General features: G+C 41.0%; 1 protein-coding gene across 1 annotated transcript in view; it reads left to right on the forward strand.

The window, feature by feature from the left end:
- Window positions 1-22,169, forward strand: part of LOC142245290 (4-aminobutyrate aminotransferase, mitochondrial-like) — a 118,825-nt gene that overhangs the window by 63,568 nt on the left and 33,088 nt on the right. Inside the window, exons 5-12 of the mRNA XM_075317901.1 lie at window positions 5,078-5,127; window positions 8,100-8,180; window positions 8,717-8,809; window positions 11,463-11,525; window positions 13,146-13,209; window positions 13,939-14,087; window positions 18,133-18,270; window positions 18,886-19,053. Of these exons, the coding sequence (XP_075174016.1) occupies window positions 5,078-5,127; window positions 8,100-8,180; window positions 8,717-8,809; window positions 11,463-11,525; window positions 13,146-13,209; window positions 13,939-14,087; window positions 18,133-18,270; window positions 18,886-19,053 (806 nt within the window). The remainder of the gene's footprint in view (window positions 1-5,077; window positions 5,128-8,099; window positions 8,181-8,716; window positions 8,810-11,462; window positions 11,526-13,145; window positions 13,210-13,938; window positions 14,088-18,132; window positions 18,271-18,885; window positions 19,054-22,169) is intronic.

Raw genomic sequence — 22,169 nt, forward strand, 5'->3', positions numbered from 1 at the left:
CACCCACATGACAGAGAGTATACACACTTCTCTCACCCTCATGATAGCTGGTCACGTATTGATCAGTTCTGGATCTCGCAGGATTTACTGAGTGGAACGCAAGATTGTGTGATAGAGAATATGGTGATCTCTGATCATAGTCCGGTGAGATTGGGCATTAGAGAGAAATTCAGGAGAGGTACCGATATCATATGGAGATTCCCATCGTTCCTTCTCAGGCAAGATAATTTCCATAAGGTGCTACAGGAGTGGTGGGGAGAATTCGCAGAGGACAATAAGGAACATAGAGAGTCCCCAGTGATATTTTGGGAAACGGCAAAAGCGGTCCTAAGGGGCCGTCTGGTGGGGTACGCAGCCATGATCAAACGGAAAACCAATGAGAATTATAATTTCCATAGTGAAGCAGTACGGGTAGCATATACAAATTATGTGACAAATAGATCTCCCATGACAAAAGGCAGATGGCTGGAGGCAAAAGAGGGATTTGACGAATGGGCCAAAAAAAAGGAACAACTATTCTGGTCGCACAAGGAGGTTGACTTACATAGGTTTGGCAACAAGGCGGGAAGGATGTTGGCCAATCTGGCAAGGGGCAGCAGAAAGATGACAGTGATCTCTAAACTGAAAACAAAGGGGGGAGAGGTGACTACGGATCCTAAGGACATTAATAAACTGTTGGGAGATTACTATAGAAAACTATATGGGTCAGGGAATAACGACATGACTGATGAGGCAGAGTGGCTAAGACAAGCCCAAATGCCTAGCTTGACGGAGGAAGATTTGAGTGCCTTAAACGCAGATATCACAGTAGAGGAGGTGACGAGAACAATTGGGGAGCTTAACACCAACAAGGCACCGGGACCTGACGGTTTCAATAGTGAATTCTATAAGGCTCTGAAGGATCTGATCTCGCCGGATCTAACCTCAGTCTTTAATGCTTTCCTGGGAGGGGCGGAAATACCCAAAAATTCCAACATAGCATATATTAAATTACTCCCCAAGGGAACCAAGGACCTGGATGATCCCTCTAGTTATAGACCTATATCGCTCATAAATCAGGATTTAAAAATTATGTCCAAGATCATGGCTAATAGACTGGCCGAGATCTTACCTAGGATCATTACGAATCACCAGGTGGGGTTTATTAAGGGGAGAAATGCCGTTACCAATATCCGAAAGACAATTCTAGTGGTAGACGCGGTTAGACTGGGTCTCACTGAGGGAGGGGCTAGACCTGCCCTAGTTACACTTGACGCAGAAAAAGCGTTTGATAATGTAAATTGGGGGTGGTTAGACAGGGTAATGGAGGCCATAGGGATTGTAGGCAAGATGAGACTTTACATTAGAAACCTTTATGCCAACTCGGGAGCTAGGGTACACACTCCGGGCTTTCTATCAGACGTGTTCCCTTTGATGAAGGGAACAAGACAGGGCTGCCCATTATCTCCTCTTTTATTCAACCTGGCAATCGAGCCGTTGTCAAGAATACTACAGGGACAAAATAGCTTTAAAGGAATCAAGATAAGGGGTTCAGAAGTAAAGACAGCGCTTTTTGCTGATGACATCATACTTTATATGGGGGACCCCGGTGCGGATTTGCCACAGACTCTTGCCTTGATTGAAAAATTTGGTTCATTCTCCGGTTTCAAACTGAACAAAAAAAAATGCGAGATCATGTTCCTAAAGGGGCATCATGGGACAATGGGGGGACAAATAAGGGATGGCTGTCTATGTGGAATTCCTATAGCACAATCTTCAATTAAATACCTGGGAGTGCATATAGGAAGATCGGTGGAAACAATCTATAACTTGAATTATGGACCGCTAATCAGGAAAATTATAGTTCAATTAAAGGGATGGAAAGGTCTGCCACTTCCATTACTGGCAAGATGCCACCTGATAAAAATGATGAGCTTTCCTAGGCTGCTGTATCCCTTCCAGACAATCCCGCTATTGCTAAAACTAAAGGATGTGAATAAGCTCAACTCCGCGTATACAGAATTTCTGTGGAGGGGAAGGAAACCCAGAATAAAGCTGCGTACGCTGATGAAGTCAGCAGAGGAGGGAGGTCTAAACTTTCCAGATGTCCAAGGGTATAATCTTGTATGTATCATGAGGCATGTAATTGATTGGGTGAGAGGAACGAGTAGGCACTCAGATCATGCGATGGAAACTAAATATGCGTCACCGTGGGATCTGACGTCCATTCTGCACTCCCCACTATCCAGGGTTGAAGGGCACATAAGGAACTCAATTATATTCCGAGACACCATGCTAACATGGAAGTCGGTAAGGAAAAAACTGGGGCTCTCATGGAAAGTGTCCAAGTACTTGAACCCCTGGGCATTCCCAAATTTTCCCCTGGGACGAGAAAACAAGCTATTTACTAGATGGAAAGAGAGGGGAGTCAGGAGAATGATAGATGTTATGAATGTGGAGGACAGGAGGTGGATGACAGGTCGGGAAGTGTTGGATAAGTACAACCTTAATAGCTCACATGTCATCCAGTATGAACAATTGAAACATGGAATAATAGGAGACCTGGGTGTGGTTGGAAGAGAGCTGAACAGAAGTTCGATTGATGAGTTACTGGAATGTGATGTAACAAGTATAAATGTCTCTAAAATTTATCGATCGCTAAGGGGGGTGCTTATCTCACGGGAGGATAGTCGGACTTTAAAAGCGTGGGGGAAACAATTGGGAAGGGAAGAAGTGGTGGATGATATACTGAGAGGATGGGTACAAGTGCGGAAACATATTACCAATGAGAGATGGAGAGACACTCAATTCAGGATTCTACATAGGGCCATTATAGGTTTCAACATACCAGGTAGGGATAGGTGGTGTCCTAAGTGTCAAAAAGAGAAAACGGATATGCTGCATGGGCTATGGGAATGTGAGACAATCGCTAGGTTCTGGAACCAAGTCAGACTATTTGCCCAGTCAACATGGGGAATTTTCAGCAAACTAGACTTAATGGTGTGGATTTTCCACTCCTTTGAGGGAGGAGTAGGAGGAGGACCGAGCACGCAGGAAAAGAGGAAATACGGAATAACGCATGACATAGCCATGATAGCTAAGCGTTGCATCTTAAAACACTGGATTCAAAGGGAGGGCCCATCCATAAAGGAGGTTGTGGGCGAACTACACAACCTTCTGAAGTGGGAAAAACTAGAAGCAGAGAGGGATAAAGATGGGTTGACAGCCAAGTTTTTTGTGAGATGGAGACATTTTATTGAAAGCCAATTCACACAGGGAGAAATAATTAACCTGATGGCACCTTTTGTTCACTCGGAGTGGTATATCCTGAGCGATATCCAGGACAGCCTGGGTAAACTGAGAATCACCTAGGAGGGGGCTCTGGCGGGAGGGGGAGACGAGACGGTTGGGAATACCAAGACATGCTAGCAAAATTGAAATCATTCAGGGACGACACAGAGATTTAACGAATTGTATTGCATATGTTATATTATATTTCATTACCTATGTTTTGGTTTAATGTTACTGTATACTATCTTAAATCGAACAGCAACATGGAACTCCAAATTGGGGTATCACCCACCTCTATGTCACATTTTGTCAGACGAATGTTCTTCTTTTGCAATGATACTTGTCATGTTTTTACAAATTTGAAAAATCAATAAAAAACGTTTTGGGAAAAAAAATTCCCTAATCGCATAAAAAAAAAAAAAAAAAAAAAAAAAAAGAAATGCTACCACTTAGTTAAAAATGTCAGCTAGTTCAACTGATGGCTTGATGGCTTATATAAAGGTATCTCATAACTAAAAAGCCACACAAGAAACCTCTCATGATAGGTAAAATGAGTGAGCTGTCTTAGGACCTTCACAACTTTATTGCAAAACATACTGATGGCATTGGTTACAAAAGAATTTGTAAACTAGTGAAGGTTCAAGTGAACACTGCTGTAACCATAATCTAGAAGTGGAAGAACATAATTTTACCATAAACTGGCCACAAGAAAGTGCTCCCCATAAGATTTCAGACAGAGGAGTGAAAAGAATTATCATAAAAGTTGTTTAAGGTCCAAGAACTACCTGTGGAGAGGTACAAAAAGATCCCAGAATCAGCACGTACAATTTTTTTTTTTTTTTTTTAAACAATAAGTAATGCATTCAATCTCCAAGGTCTGTATGCATGCTCACCACACAAGACTCCGTTAAGAACAAAAAACATATTCAAGCACATTTAAAGTTTGCTCAACAACAGTTAGAAAACCCTCTGAAATGCTGGAGATTATATTCTGGTCAGATGAGACCAAAATGTAACTCTCTGGATGCCAAACACAGCATGTTTGGAGGCCAAAAGGCACTGCATGTCACCCCGAAAAAACCATACCAACAGTGAAGTTTAGAGGAGGGAACATCATGGTGTGGGTCTGTTTTTCAACATATGGCACTAGCAAACTTCATATTGATGGAAGGATAAAGGACAAATATGCCAAGATATTATTGATAAAAATCTGCTGACATCTACCAGGATGATGAAGATGAAACAAGGGTGGACATTTAAGCAAGACAATGATCCGAAACACATAGCCAAACAAACGCTCAAAAAGTTTCAGATAAAGAAAATAAAGCTACTCCAATGGCCCCGCATCACCTTACCTGAATCCAATAGAAAATTTATGGAACACACTGAAGCTTAGAGTTCATAAAAGCAGCCCACGGAGCCTTCAAGATTTGAAAAGTGTTTGTGTAGAAGAATGTCCCAAAATCACACCTGAGCAATGCATGCACCTAGTTTTTCCAAACAGGAGGAGGTTTCTTGAAACTGTCGTCAGCAAGAAAGTTTTTTGTTTTTTTTTTACGTAGTATTTAATAAATTTCAGTAACTGCGTTCGGTATTTTTTGCCTTTATTATTATTACTAATCACTAACTTTATTGACCTCTATGGTTTGATTTCTTTGCCTGTGTGGGCTGGATTTGTGGTTACCGATATCTGGTGAGAAATTAATTTCAATAGTATCTTTTATAAAATATATTTATCATGGTGGTATCAGTAAACATATGGGTATCTTATAGTGTGCTTAATATATCTATATATTGTATTTTTCAGGTTATAACCATCCAGCCCTTATAAAAGTTCTGCAACAGCCACAAAACCTGGTAAATATTCAACACTTTTATGTGACAATGTGTTTGAGAGATCCTGTCAGCAGGATTTAGCACTATAAAGTAAATATATGGCCATAATGGCACTGTGATGCTGAATAAAAGGATACCTGCAGTGAAGAAATTCGATCTTTGGTTGCTGAATAGTCTCCTTCTAAACTTTTCATCATGACGTCATCCACGTATCGCTTGTGTATCCGTGCGGGACTTGGGGGTAGGGTCTTCTTCTTTGCCCCTCCATCTGCCTTTTGAAATTCTGTGCTGCCTCCATGATTGCGGTGGGCGGCACGTGCGCAGTGTGATTTTTGTGGCTGCTCAGCAGGTCTTCAATAAATTTGTGCTGGTGGCAGCTCATATGCAAATAAAGATTTCGACTTAATGAAGAGGTTATTTACCTGAAATCTGTCAACGCATAGCCATGTCTGGCTCCATTTTATTGAAGACAGTCGTAGAATTACGCTGCACACAGTCTTCAATAAAATGGCGATGGATGTGGCGCATGCACAGACTAAGATTTGAGCTCAATAGCCTCTTCATTAAGCTGAAATCTTGATCTGCACATGCGCCACCATCGGCCTCTTTTAATTTAAGACTATGTACATTGCGATTTTACAGACTATCTTCAATAAAATGGTGCTAGATGTGGCCATGCGTAGACCAAAATTTCTGCTCAATGACATCTTCATTAAGCCAAAATCTCAATCTGCACATGAGCTACCACCGGTGCCATTTTATTGAAGACCATGCTCAGTGTTCTTCAATAAAATGGCGCCTGATGCAGTGAATACACAGATTGAGATTTCGGCTTAATAAAAACGAAAATGCCTGAATGCCTAACGTAGCCTGTGGTTCAATTGTGGGAGCCCCCTTCTTTTACTGGTACTGTTGCTTTCTCAAGGAGGAAGAGGGTCTTTTTAGGTAATGACTATATGTATGTAACTTGTATGTCGATTTTATAATGGGAGTCAATGGGAAACTCGAGCTGTTTTCTAGGAAATCTTCCTGAAAAATGCTCTAGTCCCCAATGACTTCAATTATACTTGGTACTCAAGTTGCGCCCATCTGAGCATCCAACTGCTTGTTACGAGTACCAAGCTTCCAAGCATTGTAGTGCCCGCTCATCACTAATGAATAACTTTGCAGTGAAATATTCCCTATAATTATTGTCAAGATGTTTAGAAATAATTGTAGAAGAAAAGCTTGTGGAAATGTCCTCCTAAAGTTGCCCCCCTTTTGTATTTCTTGACTTTAGCGTGTTGAGGGAGATGTCGGTTGGGCATGTCTGATTTCGTACTGTTGATCGCTTTGTTTTCCCAGAGACGAGCCGCTGGCAGAGATGTCTGTTGCTGGTTTTCTCGTTGAGAAGACAGGAACACTTTGGGCTCCTGTGTATGGGAAAAATGGCTAAAATGTCTGCCAGCCAATGGTTATCCAAAGCATCGTCCGGCCAACAGCCATATAATTTATCTTGCTTTATCTTCAGGAGCCTTATACTCCCAATTTTCCTGGCTAACTGATTGATAGGGCTCGTTCAAGACTAGTATATTATATGTACCTCTGTGCCACAAAGAGCCCATTGCCCCATTTATTGCCAGCGTACTTGTCCAATTTTCCATATGAAGTAATGCTCTGTATGGAAAAGATTTCAGCATGAACTATTCTGGTTTGATTTATGAATTAGACTAGTGCATGTAAATAGCAAGCCGTTTATGCATGTGTCCGCTTTGCCGGCAAGCCCACAAAGCAGCAGAAACAGGCAGTCACAGCTGCAATTTGCAGACACGACTGGTCCACTTTTTAGTAGAGCCATCTGAAATCAGCTATTGGTAGTACAGATCAGCAGCAGTTTTACCTCTACGGCATTATTAGAGAGTACCGGCACTGAAGCTAATAGCGCACTCCACCAGCTTCAGAGTAGCCATTACAAGCTCTATAAAAAAAAAAGTGCCTGTAAGCACTGAGCTCCTTTCCTTGGTGCCTGGCTACTTGGAGACCACCTATACCAAACATGGTATCCATCCACAGACAGCCGTTTCGGGGTATTTGCCCCTCATCAGTGTAGGAATCTGGCTAGTGGGGGCAATGCCTAGTAAAAGACTACTTAAGCAAGCATTGTTGACCTTGGGGAGATCAACATATCCACTGCGGACACACCATCACGTGTTTCTCGACGCAGTGATTCTAGAGCAATGCCCCCTGGGAAGTATGCAAATAAGAAAGCCGCGGAGACACCATCACGTGTTTCTCAATGCTGCCAGGAAACTAGCCAGGTCTTTCACCGGGAAGGAACAACCACGGGAAGGGCAGTCTCCAGTCAAGGAGACCACCTATACCAAACATGGTATCCATCCACATACAGCCGTTTCGGGGTATTTACCCCTCATCAGTGTGGAGTAGGAATCTGGCTAGTGGGGGAAATGCCTAGTAAAAGACTGATTTATGAATTAGACTAGTGCATGTAAATAGCAAGCCGTTTATGCATGTGTCCGCTATGCCGGCAAGCCCACAAAGCAGCAGAAACAGGCAGTCACAGCTGCAATTTGCAGACACGACTGGTCTACTTTTTAGTAAAGCGATCTGAAAACAGCTATTGGTAGTACAGATCAGCAGCAGTTTTACCTATACGGCATTAGTAGAGAGTACCGGCACTGAAGCTAATAGCGCACTCCACCAGCTTCAGAGTAGCCATTACAAGCTCTATAAAAAAAGTGCCTGTAAGCACTGAGCTCCTTTCCTTGGTGCCTGGCTACTACTTATTGACTGTAATGGTGAACAGTAACCTTGGAAACAAAGCATCAACAATGAAATAAAGAAAATCTTCTGTTATTGAAATATTTTACTTATTTAATGTTCTGAGAACTCTTTAATAGTGTTTACAGTCATACTGTACTGGTAATTATCAGTGAATGAATTTCAATCTCTATTGATATTATCAGGTAAACTCACAAATGTGGATTTTTTCCTAGAGCACATTTGTCAACAGACCGGCACTGGGAATCCTACCGCCTGAGAATTTCGCAGAGAAATTGGAGGAGTCGTTGTTATCTGTAAGTGGTTTCCAGCATTTCTTATCAGTGTAGTCTTTACTGTGTAATCACTGGTATTTGTGTGTGGGGAATAGAATAAAGTAGACTATGTGCACATGCTGCGTTTTTTTGACGCTGCGTTTTTGTGTTTTTTGGCCGCTAAAATTGCACAAAAACGCACTTGCGGCAAAAAACGTGCAAAAACCGCACCGGTAAAAACATGCGTTTTTACCGCATTTTGATGCGTTTTTCGCTGCGTTTTGCTGCGTTTTTGATGTCTGCGTTTTTTCTGCATTTTTCCATTGCATTGCATGGGGGGAAAAATGCAGGAAAGAATTGACATGTCCATATTTTTTTTTTATGCTCAAAAACGCAGCTTAAAAAAAAAGTTGTCTGCGGACAGCAAAAATGAAAACTCATAGACTTTGCTGGGGAAGCAAAGTCATGCAGTTTTGAGCCCAAAAACGCTCCCGAAAAAACGCACTGTGCACACATAGCCTTATATTGTTGAGAGGTGGATGCAAACCTGGTTTCATGAAGTTTTTTTTCCTACTTAGGTTGGACCAAAAGGAATGAGCCAGATAATGACCATGTCTTGTGGATCCTGCTCCAATGAAAATGCATTCAAAATAATATTCATGTGGTATAGGGTAAGTTTAAATATACATAGAGGAAAGTAGCACCCAGCACTCATTCATACGTAAAACGAAATTCTTATTTCTTGAATCTAAAGGAATATTGCTTATTCTGCATCAAACTATTTCTTAATTGACCAATTTAAAGTAGCATTCATTTTTTTTTTTTTTTTTATTTGACCAGTCACTAATACCCCAAAAAATATAATTCAGCTAGTATTTCCTTATTTAGTTGTTGCTTTCTGGCTGCTCAAAAAGTAATGAAACTGCATAGATTGTACCACAGAAGTTCTCTATGGGAAAAGAGATCAAAACGTCTATCACAGTTGCTGATGATGATTACACGGCTTCAGTCGCACAGTTGTAATGGAGAAGATCAGAGGACCGCCAATGTGATTTGTATACTTTAAATATATTAGCTTTAGGGTTATGTAGAGAGAAGGATGACCACATTTTTGTCTCAGCAGGCACAGATCACATTTGTTCTAGCTGGTTATATGATGGTGATAAAGCATTCAATTTTTAGCGTAGAGGAATAAAATGCAGGATGAGAGCTAGGAATCAAAATTGAGACTAAGGGCTCATTCACATGACCGTTCCGTCTGTACTGGTCAGTTTCTGTTTTTTTGCGGACCTATAGACAGGACCATCTTTTCAATGTCTTTTGTGTAGGATCGGATGGCACACAGAAGCACTTCCGTGTGCATCCGATCCTATAAACAAACACATTGGATGCCGTATGTCCATTCCGTTATTATGGAACATGTCCTATTCTGTTCCATAATAATGGTCCGTGACCCAATACAAGTCAATGGGCCCGCAAAATCCCCGGAAGCCGCACGGAAGCACTTCCATGTGACCTCCGTCGGGTGCCTGTGCAGTCTGTGTCCCGCTCCCGCACCAGCCCTGCAGCTGCCCGCACTGCAGTGTGTCAGCATATGCCAGAACTGCAGTTCGAGCAGTCGCAGGGATGATGAGCGTTGCCGTCAGGAGGTTAGTTAAGTTTATTACCTGCGGTGATGAAGTCCTGCCCTCCTGACGTCAGCGCTGGTCACTCATAGCCGCATTCTCACATCACCTCTCGCGGCCGGCCCGAGACTCTGACTAGCGGTGACGTCATGGGCCACTTGCGATACTTGTGAACGCGGCGGGCATAGAACTTAGTGATCACCGCAGGTAATGTACCTCGCTAACCTCCTGAAGTCAGCGCTGGTCATGCCCTGCAGTGACCAGGGCTGACCTCATGATGTTACCTCAGGTCACTGCATTGCTCTCCCAGTCAATGGGGAACATTCTGTTCTTCATTGTCTGGGACAGTGAGTATGGATTGTCGTGGGACCCCCTTATTGAATTACGCCGGACCCGGATTTGTTTTTTCTTTTAAATAAATTGGTGAAAGAGGGAATGTGTTGGGGAGTTTTTTTTTCTTCAAATAAAAATTTGTTTGTCGTCTATTTTTTTTTTTTTAAATTACTGAGTGGGTTACTGATGTCGGGTATCTGATAGACGCCGTCACATCAGTAACCCCAGAGCTTGATGCCAGGTGACATTACACATCTGGTGTCAACCCCATATATTACACCGTTTGCCACCGCACCAGGGCATCCGGATGAGCTGGGAAAAAGCACCAGGATTGGCACATCTAATCGATGCGCCACTTCTGGGGCAGCTGCGGCATGCTATTCTTAGGCTGGGGAGGATCCAAGAACCGCGGACCTCCCTGGTCTGAGAATACCAGACCACAGCTGCCCGCTTTACCTTGGCTGGTGATCCAATTTGGGGGGGACCCCACATTTTTATTTTAAATTATTATTCATTCATTCATTCATTTATTCATTCACTAATCCCTCTATTTATCCCTTTATCTATCTCTGTCTCTCTATTAATCCCTCTATCTATCTTTCTATCTATATCTAGCTATCCATCTATTTATCTATCTAGCTGCTTCCGTGTCTTACGGTACGCAAAAAGAAAAGGAAGGCACACGGATGCAGCTGTGAAAAAAACAGACCGTGTTTTGCGGACCGCAAAAACGGAACGGTCATGTGAATGAGCCCTAAAGTCAAGAAATACATAAAAGTATACTATACTTGAAAGACATGCAAAGATCCAAACAGTCAGGTGGATAGTGCAGCCATAGAAATAAACTAGAGCAGTTAAATTTAAAAGTTAAAATAAATCTAATAATAACAAAAAATATCCATAACATTATTGTTAAATAGTAAAAAATGTAATGAAGTGTTATTAACATGACCAAGCTTCTGTATTTATTAAAAAAGGCCTCTGAAATTAAGCTAATCATAGGTGGTCTTACTGCTGTTAAACCCTACATGAGCTGTAATCTATGGGAAAACCTGGCAAGACGTCTTCAGTTCCCCTGCAGCCACACCAAGGGCAATGCACAACTCCTGTTAAAATCATTATGCGAGCTATGTAATGCAATGATTACAAAGGATCAAGGAGATAAAAAATTAATAACAATTAAACTTACACTAATTCATAAAATAATAGTAAATATGAAAATGGGCTTTCAGAACTCGATCACTTCAATGAATGTAGAATAAAATGTAGCGGAAAAAAATAGACTCCACAATTATTATTTTTCTGTAAGAAAACCGCATTTTGCTATTTTACTGATATTCTAAGTGTCATCTTGAATGTCTTTCAGAATAAGGAACGAGGAAACAGCAATGTAACAAAGGAAGAATTGGACTCCTGCATGTTGAATCAGGTAGAATAGCTAAAAAATGAGTCTTAAAAGAAAAATGTGATTCAAAATTACAACTCACAGGGTGATTTTGCATCATTGCGCTTTCATTTTTTCTTCTTCCATGAGCCATCTTTTTTAAAGTGTTTTTTTTTCATAAATATAAACTTATGAGGGCTCATTTCGAACGAGACAAGCTGTAATTTTAGAGTGACACCATTCATTCCATTATATAATGTATTGGATAATGGGGAGAAATGTGTATTAAAATTGAGAGAAAAAAAACCTCGTAATTATGTTTTAATCTTGTTTTTGGCTTCTTATTGTGTGGGGAAAAATGATGTGATATCATTCTACAGGTCAATATAATTATGGGGATAACAAATGTGTATATAGGTTTTATATTGGGTAGTAAAAATTAAAATTATAAAAATATAGTTAAAATATAAAATTATACATTTCTAAAAAAAAATATAAAAAAAAAAATGTTTTGTGTTGCCGATTTTTGAGACTCATAACATTTTCATTCCTATGTTGGGGAACTTGTGTGAGGGCTTTTTTTTCCCACCCTAGATGACCTTGTTGTTATTGCCATTTTGGGGTCGATACAATGTTTGGATCGCTAATTATTGCATTTTTGCTGTATTTGCAGCAACCAAAAATATTCCTTTCTTACTTATTGATCTTCTCTTTACTGCTTTTACAATAGAGGTAAACAGGTGACAGGTTCCCTTTAATTTAATTTTCTATTTTGATTAGACTTTTATGAATACAGTGAGAACAAATACGTTTTTTTAGGGGGTGAGGGTTTTTAAATAATTTATTTTATTTTTAAGAAGACAAAAGTGGGTGACTCAAATTTTTATATATTTTTTATGTTGTTAAACATTTTTTCTTTAACTCTACTTTTCATTCTCTTTAACAAACTTGAGCCTACAATCATGTCATTCCTTATGCTTTATACTGCAATACTACTTTATTGCAGTATATAGTAAAGAGAGTCTTCTATGAAGCCAATCCACAGGCTGGTCTTCAGAGTATCACTATCATGGTCGGAACGGCAACCCATCAGCACCCTGGAATGGCATCATAGAGTCAGCATCTGCCAAGTATGGTGCGGGCTCAGGAGCTGAGCCTGCATCATACACCAAGACCTAACCTTGGAATACCGATATGTGCAATATTATCAAGGGGTTAAAGAGAATCTGTTACCACATTTCTGCTGTCCCAACTGAGACCAGGACAAAGTAGGGTCAGAAAACCTTGATTCTAATATTGGGAAAGTTACTGAGCTTTCTGTATTTTGTTATATACAGTGTTATCTGCTGCAGCTCTACCAGTTCCCTCAATGATAAACTTCTGCTATGTAATCCTCGATATTCATTATCTCTGGTTATCCCCACCACCACCGTCGTTTTGCAGCTTTTTGACTACTTTCTGTTAGACAAATTGATCATTGAGAGGACTAGGAATTTTTGTGATATTGTCAAAACTGCAGTGAGTTGCCCAGTAAGTCATTCTCTTCTGGAATCCCTATTGAAATGCTGCCATAATTTTGGGAAGCATAAACCTGGTGGTTTTCCAAATACTCCAGAAGAGCTCCTACTTTCTACATCTTACTACCATTTTATTCTTCTGTTTTAGTCTCCAGGTTGTCCAGACTACAGCATTTTATCATTCATGGGAGGTTTTCATGGACGAACAATGGGTAAGAACATTGGGGTGACATGCTAAGCCTAATTTGCCAAAATTCCAGCCACTTTTTTATGCATTTTACATACTTTTTTTTTCTACCCCGAAAAACTGTCTAAATTTACACTGCCTGGAGATCAATCCATTGTAAATCTGTCTTTTTGGTTTCTTAAGGTCTCCTTGCATATTATATCTTTGAGGTTGGGCCGAAAGTCTAATGTGAATGGGGGTGTCCTGACTCCCCTAACAGATAATATTTGGGGAGATGAGGGTACGGCCTGTACAATTTTGGACCACTGATTCTTTTGTTCTCTGAGAGAGATAAGCTGTCTTTAGATGAGTCTAGCAGCGTCTTTCCGATAGACAACACAGGAGCGTTTGGTAGTGCGAGCAGTGAGGAGAGACCGCTATCCATTGTGTATGGGGTCCCTTACTCTTGCAAAGACACATATAATATGCTAGGAAATTGCACTTGAGGTTTTGGCAAATTCTTCAGCCAAGAGTGTAAAGTTGTTACAAAATCAAAATATTTATACCAGTGGCCGTTAATTAGTAGGTCATGGCTTGATGTGGATGGCAGGGCCCTCTACTTTGGACACCATCTCCCATTTTTCATTATTCTAAGCTCTCCGTTTGACAAAGGTCCATATTTGTGTCTCCTGTCACTGTATGCAGCTCTCCTCCATTAAAAAAGGGAAACTTTTAGCCTTTCGATTTCCTAATGTTTTTCTCTTCACTCTTATAGGTTGTTTGGCTACAACACACTCTAAAGCTATTCACAAATTAGACGTTCCATCCTTTGACTGGCCGATTGCCCCCTTTCCAAGACTAAAGTACCCACTCGAGAAGTTTGTTAAGGAAAACCAAGACGAGGAGGCACGCTGCTTGGAAGAGGTAATTTACATAGTTACATAGTTACTAAGGTTGAAAAATGACCTAGGTCCATCTAGTTCAACCTTCCTCCACCAGTTCTACACCTGGTCACCAAGTCATTTATAACCAGCAATGTTGTGTGCACTGAGGAAATCATCCAGCCCTTTTTTAAAAGCTGTTATAGTATCTGCCATTACTACCTCTTGTGGTAGGGCATTCCACAGTCTGACTGCTCTAACTGTAAAGAACCCTTTCCTATTTAGCTGTCGGAATCGCTTTTCTTCCACTCGCAGTGAGTGCCCCCTGGTCCTTAGTATTGTCTTTGGAAGAATTAAGTCTTGTGCCAGTCCTTTATATTGACCACACATGTATTTATACATATAAATGAGATCTCCTCTGAGACGTCTTTTTTCTAAGCTAAACATATCTAACTTTTTCAACCTGCCATCATATGGGAGGCCTTCCATCCCTTGTAGTAGTCTAGTTGCCTGCCTTTGAACTGACTCTAACTTCTGAATGTCCTTTTTAAAATTTGGAGCCCAAAACTGGATCCCATATTCCAGATGTGGCCTTACAAGTGATTTATAGAGGGGTAACAATACGTTGGGATCACGGGATCTAATCTCTCTTTTTATACACCCTAGAATCTTGTTTGCTTTTGCAGCTGCTGCTTGACATTGAGTGCTGCTGCTCAGCTTATTTGTAATGAGAATACCCAAGTCCTTCTCCTGATCTGTAGTCCCAAGTTTACTTCCATTTAATGTATATGCAGTTATAGGATTACTACGTCCTAGGTGCATTACTTACATTTATCAACATTAAATCTCATTTGCCAAGTATCTGCCCATTCTGACATCTTATCCAGGTCTTTTTGTAATATTGTACTATCAAGGTCAGTTTTTAATATCCTACATAGTTTGGTGTCATCAGCAAAGACTGACACTTTACTATCAATCCCATCCACAAGGTCATTAATAAAGAGATTAAAAAGAATTGGTCGTAGCACAGATCCCTGCAGCACCCCACTGCTGACTATAGCCCATTTAGAGAATGTACCATGTATGACTAATCTTTGTTTCCTATCTTTTAGCCAATTCCTTACCTAGTTGCATATAGTTTCCCCTAGTCCTTGCTTCTGGAGCTTTAGTATAAGGCTATTATGTGGTACAGTATCAAATGCCTTTGCAAAGTCCAAATAAATCACATCAGCTGCATTACCAATATCCAGGTTTGCACTTACCCCCTCATAGAACCCCAACAGGTTGGTTAGACACGACTTAGCTTTCATGAATCCATGCTGTCTGTCAGTTATTATATTATTTTCTGCAACATATTTTTGCATGTCATCCCTTAATATGCCCTCAAAAACTTTGCATACTACTGATGTCAGGCTTACTGGACGGTAGTTGCCTGGATCTACCCTCTTACCTTTCTTAAATATCGGTACCACATCAGCAATCCTCCAATCCTGAGGCACCAACCCTGTTACAAGAGAGTCTAAAAAGATGAGATACAGCGGTCTGTCAATTACGGAGCTCAATTCCCTCAATATTCGTGGATGAATGCCATATGGCCCTGGGGATTTGTCAATGTTTAATTTACTCAGACGTAGGCGTACTTCTTCTTGTGTAAAATTAATTATATCTGGTGGAGAACTTTGATTTTTCACTTGTTGAATGATCCCTGGTACAGTCAGTTCCTTGGTGAACACAGATGAGAAATGCCTGTTTAATATCTCAGTCTTTTGTTTGTCCTCTATAACTAACTTGTTATTATATTTTAAGGGGCCAATACTATCCTTTGTTTTCCTTTTGGCATTAATGTATTTATAAAAGATTTTGGGATTTATTTTAATGTCATTGGCGATTTTTGTTTCAGTAGCTAGTTTTGCTTGTTTGATTTCTTTTTTGCATTTCCTATTGATATCTTTATACTCCTGAAATGCTATTTCTGTATTCTTAGCCTTCAAGATTTTAAACGCCCTTTGTTTTTGTTTTATTATACTTTGTACAGTCTTATTTATCCATAGTGGTTTCTTTTTATTCCGGGACATTTTATTACCAGAGGGTATACGTTTTTTACAGGACTCTAGCAGTATATCCTTAAACCTTCCCCATTTATGTTCAGTATCCCCAGTTACCATGACTTTGTCCCAATCTACACATTTAAGCTCTTCCCTTAATTTGTTGAAATCAGCTTTCCTAAAATGCCAGGTTTTAGCATTTCCCCTTTGAAATGTTCTATTGAATATTACGTTGAAGCTTACCATATTATGATCGCTGGTGCGCAAGTGCTCCCGAACCTGTAGATCTGAAATTGTCTCCGGTCTATTTGACAGGACCAGATCTAGCAAATTATCTCCCCTCGTCGGTTCATCTACCATCTGAGAGAGGAAATGGTCTTGAATGGTAAATAAGAATTTACAGCTTTTAGCACAACCAGAAGATTTTATGTCCCACTGTATGTCTGGATAGTTGAAATCCCCCATAATAAGAACCCGATTATTATTATTAGCTGCCTTTTCAATTTGTTCCAGCATTTCACCCTCTATTTGTTCAGGTATGTTAGGAGGCTTATAGCAAACTCCAATTAGCATTTTTCCATTATTACCCTCCCCATGTACATTTACCCATACTAACTCCACATTGTTGCAGTTCCCCCCAATGTCATCATTCAACACAGGTTTTAGGTTACATTTGATAAATATACACACCCCACCACATTTTCTGTCTTTCCTGTCCCTCCTAAATGTACTATAACCCTGTATGTTTGTCACCCAGTCATGGCTTTCATCCAGCCAGGTTTCCGTAATGCCCACCACATCATAATCCATGGATGACATAAGAGTCTCCAATTTGGATCAATCAGGACAAGGTTTCGATTCTACAATTTTCTTTGTAGCCAAAGCTGTGTAAATAACTTCCAGGAAGGATTGGGGGATTCATTCTGAATTCTTTATTCCTGTCTGTAAATTGGATTTATAATGCATTTACTACAATAAAACTCAAAAGATGGAATGACGACTTTCCCGACATGTCTGTTTCAGGAAATATTTAGACAAATATTCCAGAGCATCATTATTTAGAAACTTATTCCTATACAGACGTACACAGTTCCTGCCAGAATTTTTTTTTTAATAAAGTGAAAAGTCGTGCTGCTAGTAATAATATTGTCCCTGCACACTTTTATATTCTCCATTTAGTGCTGACAATATCGGACTGTGTATTTGTCAAGAGAAATGGTAATTCTCAGTTGTCCATTTGAATAATAAGGCCGAATTCACCAAGATCAATGATTTTCACTCCGTTCATAATGAAAGAGCATTGTGGAGTCAGACGCTCCTGATTCATGTAGGGGTGCACGCCTCCGTGCGCCATGTCATAAACCTTCCCCTGGGGTTAGATTTCTGGTATAAGGAACGGTACAGCTCCTCATGAATTAGACAAGCTGTGCCCCCTTTGCGCCCCAGCTCTGTCAAAATAAAACTGATGTGAAAATACCAAAACTGCTAAACTCTGACTAGTGATCCTTACCTTCCCACTCACTAGCCATGACTATTGGAGGGTTTCTCAGGGCTTTAGATTCCTGCTCGGCGACAGGTGAGGAACCTGTATAGGGACTGGCAAGGAGTGCAGGTTATAGCGGCTTGTAATTGGAGGAAGTGTCCATCTTCCCTCTCACTAGAATCAGGGCCCACCATTGTTAATGTGTTCTCTGTGTACCCCTTGTTTGTCTTGGTAAAACTGTCTGTTGTGTGTTTTACCTCACGCCGGACCTTCCCTAAGTCTGTGCCGTGACACTGCCATTTTATTGCAGACGTAGCTTCTTCACTAGTGCATTCCAAGTCAGTGCAGACATGGGACATAATATTTAAAAGGATGAAAAACTCTGTGTAGACCCTGTGCCTTGCAACTGATGAATACAGTTCTCTCTGTTAGAGGTAGTATTTTTTTTTTCAAATAAAGAAACTTTTGGAGTTAAATAAATGAAATGAAAAAAATCACAAGAAAAAAATGTAACAAATATCAAAGTGGAAATGTAAGTCCAGTGTTTTCATCACATCTAGGTGGAAGACCTGATTGTAAAATATAGGAAAAAGAAAAAGACTGTTGCTGGGATAGTCGTGGAGCCAATTCAGTCAGAAGGAGGGGACAATCATGCGTCTGATGACTTTTTCAGGAAATTGAGAGTAATCGCCAGAAAAGTAAGAGAGATGTTCTTTATGATTTATGTAATGTTTGCATGCAAGTTAGATGCTGTGGCAGATAACAGAGCAGATGGTTATATTCTTAAAGTTTTTACTATGTCGAAAATGTAAAATATGTAATTACTTCTTCCATTGAGTAAGATTCTGAAAACCTATATACAAATTGCTTCTTGAGAGTGGAAGATGACTTGGAAATAGCAAGTTAAAGTCAAACCAGAATCTCAATTTGCAGACTCTGTGTTGGGGTATTACCACTCGTCAGTACAAAGTATGAGATCTGACGAGGGGCAATTCCCAGAAACGCATTGTCTGCAAATTGAGATTCTGGTTTGGCTTTTATCTTAAGTCATGTGGCTCATTAAAGGGTCAATATTGACTTTTACGATTGCTACTTCCAGTAGGTGGCGCCAGAGATCAAGTCCTCTTCCTCTCTGAAGAGGCAATTTGCATATTGAATTTCCCAGAGAAGCATGCAAGGTGTTTAAGTCTCCTCATACTGGCTTGCCAGACCTAGTGTGTCACTTTCCATAAGGAGAACCTTACCACTTAGATCGGAAAATCTATGAATTTTTGCTGTATGTTTTCAGTCCTAATGCACATATGTTTTCCCAGCATGGATGTGCTTTTTTGGTCGATGAAGTACAAACTGGAGGCGGCGCAACTGGTAAATTCTGGGCCCATGAACATTGGGGCATGGATGATCCAGCTGATGTGGTTTCCTTCAGTAAGAAAATGATAACGGGAGGTTTTTTCCATAAGGAAGAACTAAGGCCTGATGCAGTAAGTAATCTAGAGCTCTTATTCTCTATTAAACACAGCAACCAATAGTAGGAGAACAGAAGCAAATGCATATGATGTAATTACAACTCTCTAGCAATGAGTTTTTTTTTATTATTATTATTATTATTATTATTTTATTTTTGCATAATTATTTATTTTACTAGCCTGCTTGTAGACCTGCAAGTTAAGAGCTCAGTGGTTGTTCCTTGTGATGTAGCTTCTCTCCCACCTTTTTTTCCCCTCTGCACTAGTTGACATGCACTTGCACTTCCACTTTCTCGCACTGACATTGCTCAGAATGCTCCTAAAGGATTATGTAACATGTTTTGTACGCACATCACTGGCAATAAATGCTGTAACATTGATCTGATACACATAAGATGATTAAAAATAAATATATATATATATATATATATATATATATATATATATATATATATATATATAAAGCTGAGTGTGTGTATGTATGTGTGTATGTATGTACAGTCATATGAAAAAGTTTGGGCACCCCTATTAATGTTAACCTTTTTTCTTTATAACAATTTGGGGTTTTGCAACAGCTATTTCAGTTTCATATATCTAATAACTGATGGACTGAGTAATATTTCTGGATTGAAATGAGGTTTATTGTACTAACAGAAAATATGCAATCCGCATTTAAACAAAATTTGACCAGTGCAAATGGTATGGGCACCTCAACATAAAAGTGACATTAATATTTTGTAGATCCTCCTTTTGCAAAAATAACAGCCTCTAGTCGCTTCCTGTAGCTTTTAATGAGTTCCTGGATCCTGGATGAAGGTATATTTGACCATTCCGGTTTACAAAACAATTCCAGTTTAGTTAAGTTTGATGGTCGCCGAGCATGGACAGCCCGCTTCAAATCATCCCACAGATTTTCAATGATATTCAGGTCTGGGGACGGGGATGGCCATTCCAGAACATTGTAATTGTTCCTCTGCATGAATGCCTGAGTAGATTTGGAGCGGTGTTTTGGATCATTGTCTTGCTGAAATATCCATCCCCTGCGTAACTTCAACGTCGTCACTGATTCTTGCACATTATTGTCAAGAATCTGCTGATACTGAGTTGAATCCATGCGACCCTTAACTTTAACAAGATTCCCGGTGCCGGCATTGGCCACACAGCCCCAAAGCATGATGGAACCTCCACCAAATTATACTGTGGGTAGCAAGTGCTTTTCTTGGAATGCCGTGGTTTTTTGCCTCCATGCATAACGCCTTTTTGTATGACCAAACAACTCAATCTTTGTTTGATTAGTCCACAGAACCTTGGTCCAAAATGTAACTGGCTTGTCCAAATGTGCTTTTGCATACCTTAGGCGACTCTGTTTGTGGCGTGCTTGCAGAAACGGCTTCTTTCGCATCACTCTCCCATACAGCTTCTCCTTGTGCAACGTGCGCTGTATTGTTGACCGATGCACAGTGACACCATCTGCAGCAAGATGATGCTGCAGGTCTTTGGAGGTGGTCTGTGGATTGTCCTTGACTGTTCTCACCGTTCTTCTTCTCTGCCTTTCTGATATTTTTCTTGGCCTGCCACTTCTGGGCTTAACAAGACCTGTACCTGTGTTCTTCCATTTCCTTACTATGTTCCTCACAGTGGAAACTGACAGTTTAAATCTCTGAGACAACTTTTTGTATCCTTCCACTGAACAACTATGTTGAATAATCTTTGTTTTCAGATCATTTGAGAGTTGTTTTGAGGAGCCCATGATGCCACTCTTCATAGGAGATTCAAATAGGAGAACAACTTGCAAGTGGCCACCTTGAATACCTTTTCTCATGATTGGATACATCAGCTTATGAAGTTCAAAGCTGAATGAGGTTACAAAACTAATTTAGTGCTTTAGTAAGTCAGTAAAAAGTAGTTAGGAGTATTCAAATCAAGAAATTGATAAGGGTGCCCGTACTTTTGCACCAGTCAAATTTTGTTTAAATGCGGATTGCACATTTTCTGTTAGTACAATAAACCTCATTTCAATCCAGAAATATTACTCAGTCCATCAGTTATTAGATATATGAAACTGAAATAGCTCTTGCAAAAACCCAAATTGTTATCAAGAAAAAAGGTTAACATTAATAGGGGTGCCCAAACTTTTTCATATGACTGTATATATGTCCGCTAAAGGAATCTGCACCGTCGCATTTACAATCATGAAATTTTTCACAGACGCCTCATGTGACCCAGGGAGCGTCGTGGACTATGTTTTGACAGAAAAATTTAACCCCGTGCTTTACAGTTAGTCTCTAAAATCCTGCCGCCATTACACTGAATGGAGGTGGGAGCTATAGGTTATTAATAGCAACTGTCAGTGGTTGCTATAGGAACAAAATAAACTGTTAGTTGAAGCTTATGTGTGAGGTTATATGATTTCGGTGGTGAGACGAATAGAGAGACAGACAGAGACAGGCCGGGCAGAGAGACAGGCCGGGCAGAGAGACAGGCCGGGCAGAGAGACAGGCCGGGCAGAGAGACAGGCCGGGCAGAGAGACAGGCCGGGCAGAGAGACAGGCCGGGCAGAGAGACAGGCCGGGCAGAGAGACAGGCCGGGCAGAGAGACAGGCCGGGCAGAGAGACAGGCCGGGCAGAGAGACAGGCCGGGCAGAGAGACAGGCCGGGCAGAGAGACAGGCCGGGCAGAGAGACAGGCCGGGCAGAGAGACAGGCCGGGCAGAGAGACAGGCCGGGCAGAGAGACAGGCCGGGCAGAGAGACAGGCCGGGCAGAGAGACAGGCCGGGCAGAGAGACAGGCCGGGCAGAGAGACAGGCCGGGCAGAGAGACAGGCCGGGCAGAGAGACAGGCCGGGCAGAGAGACAGGCCGGGCAGAGAGACAGGCCGGGCAGAGAGACAGGCCGGGCAGAGAGACAGGCCGGGCAGAGAGACAGGCCGGGCAGAGAGACGGTCCTGGAAACAGTCGACCGGGCAGAGAGACGGTCCTGGAAACAGTCGACCGGGAAAGAGACGGTCCTGGAAACAGTCGACCGGGAAAGAGACGGTCCTGGAAACAGTCGACCGGGAAAGAGACGGTCCTGGAAACAGTCGACCGGGAAAGAGACGGTCCTGGAAACAGTCGACCGGGAAAGAGACGGTCC

This window comes from Anomaloglossus baeobatrachus, chromosome 7 (genome assembly GCF_048569485.1).
Source record: "Anomaloglossus baeobatrachus isolate aAnoBae1 chromosome 7, aAnoBae1.hap1, whole genome shotgun sequence".
Classification (NCBI taxonomy): Eukaryota; Metazoa; Chordata; class Amphibia; order Anura; family Aromobatidae; genus Anomaloglossus; species Anomaloglossus baeobatrachus.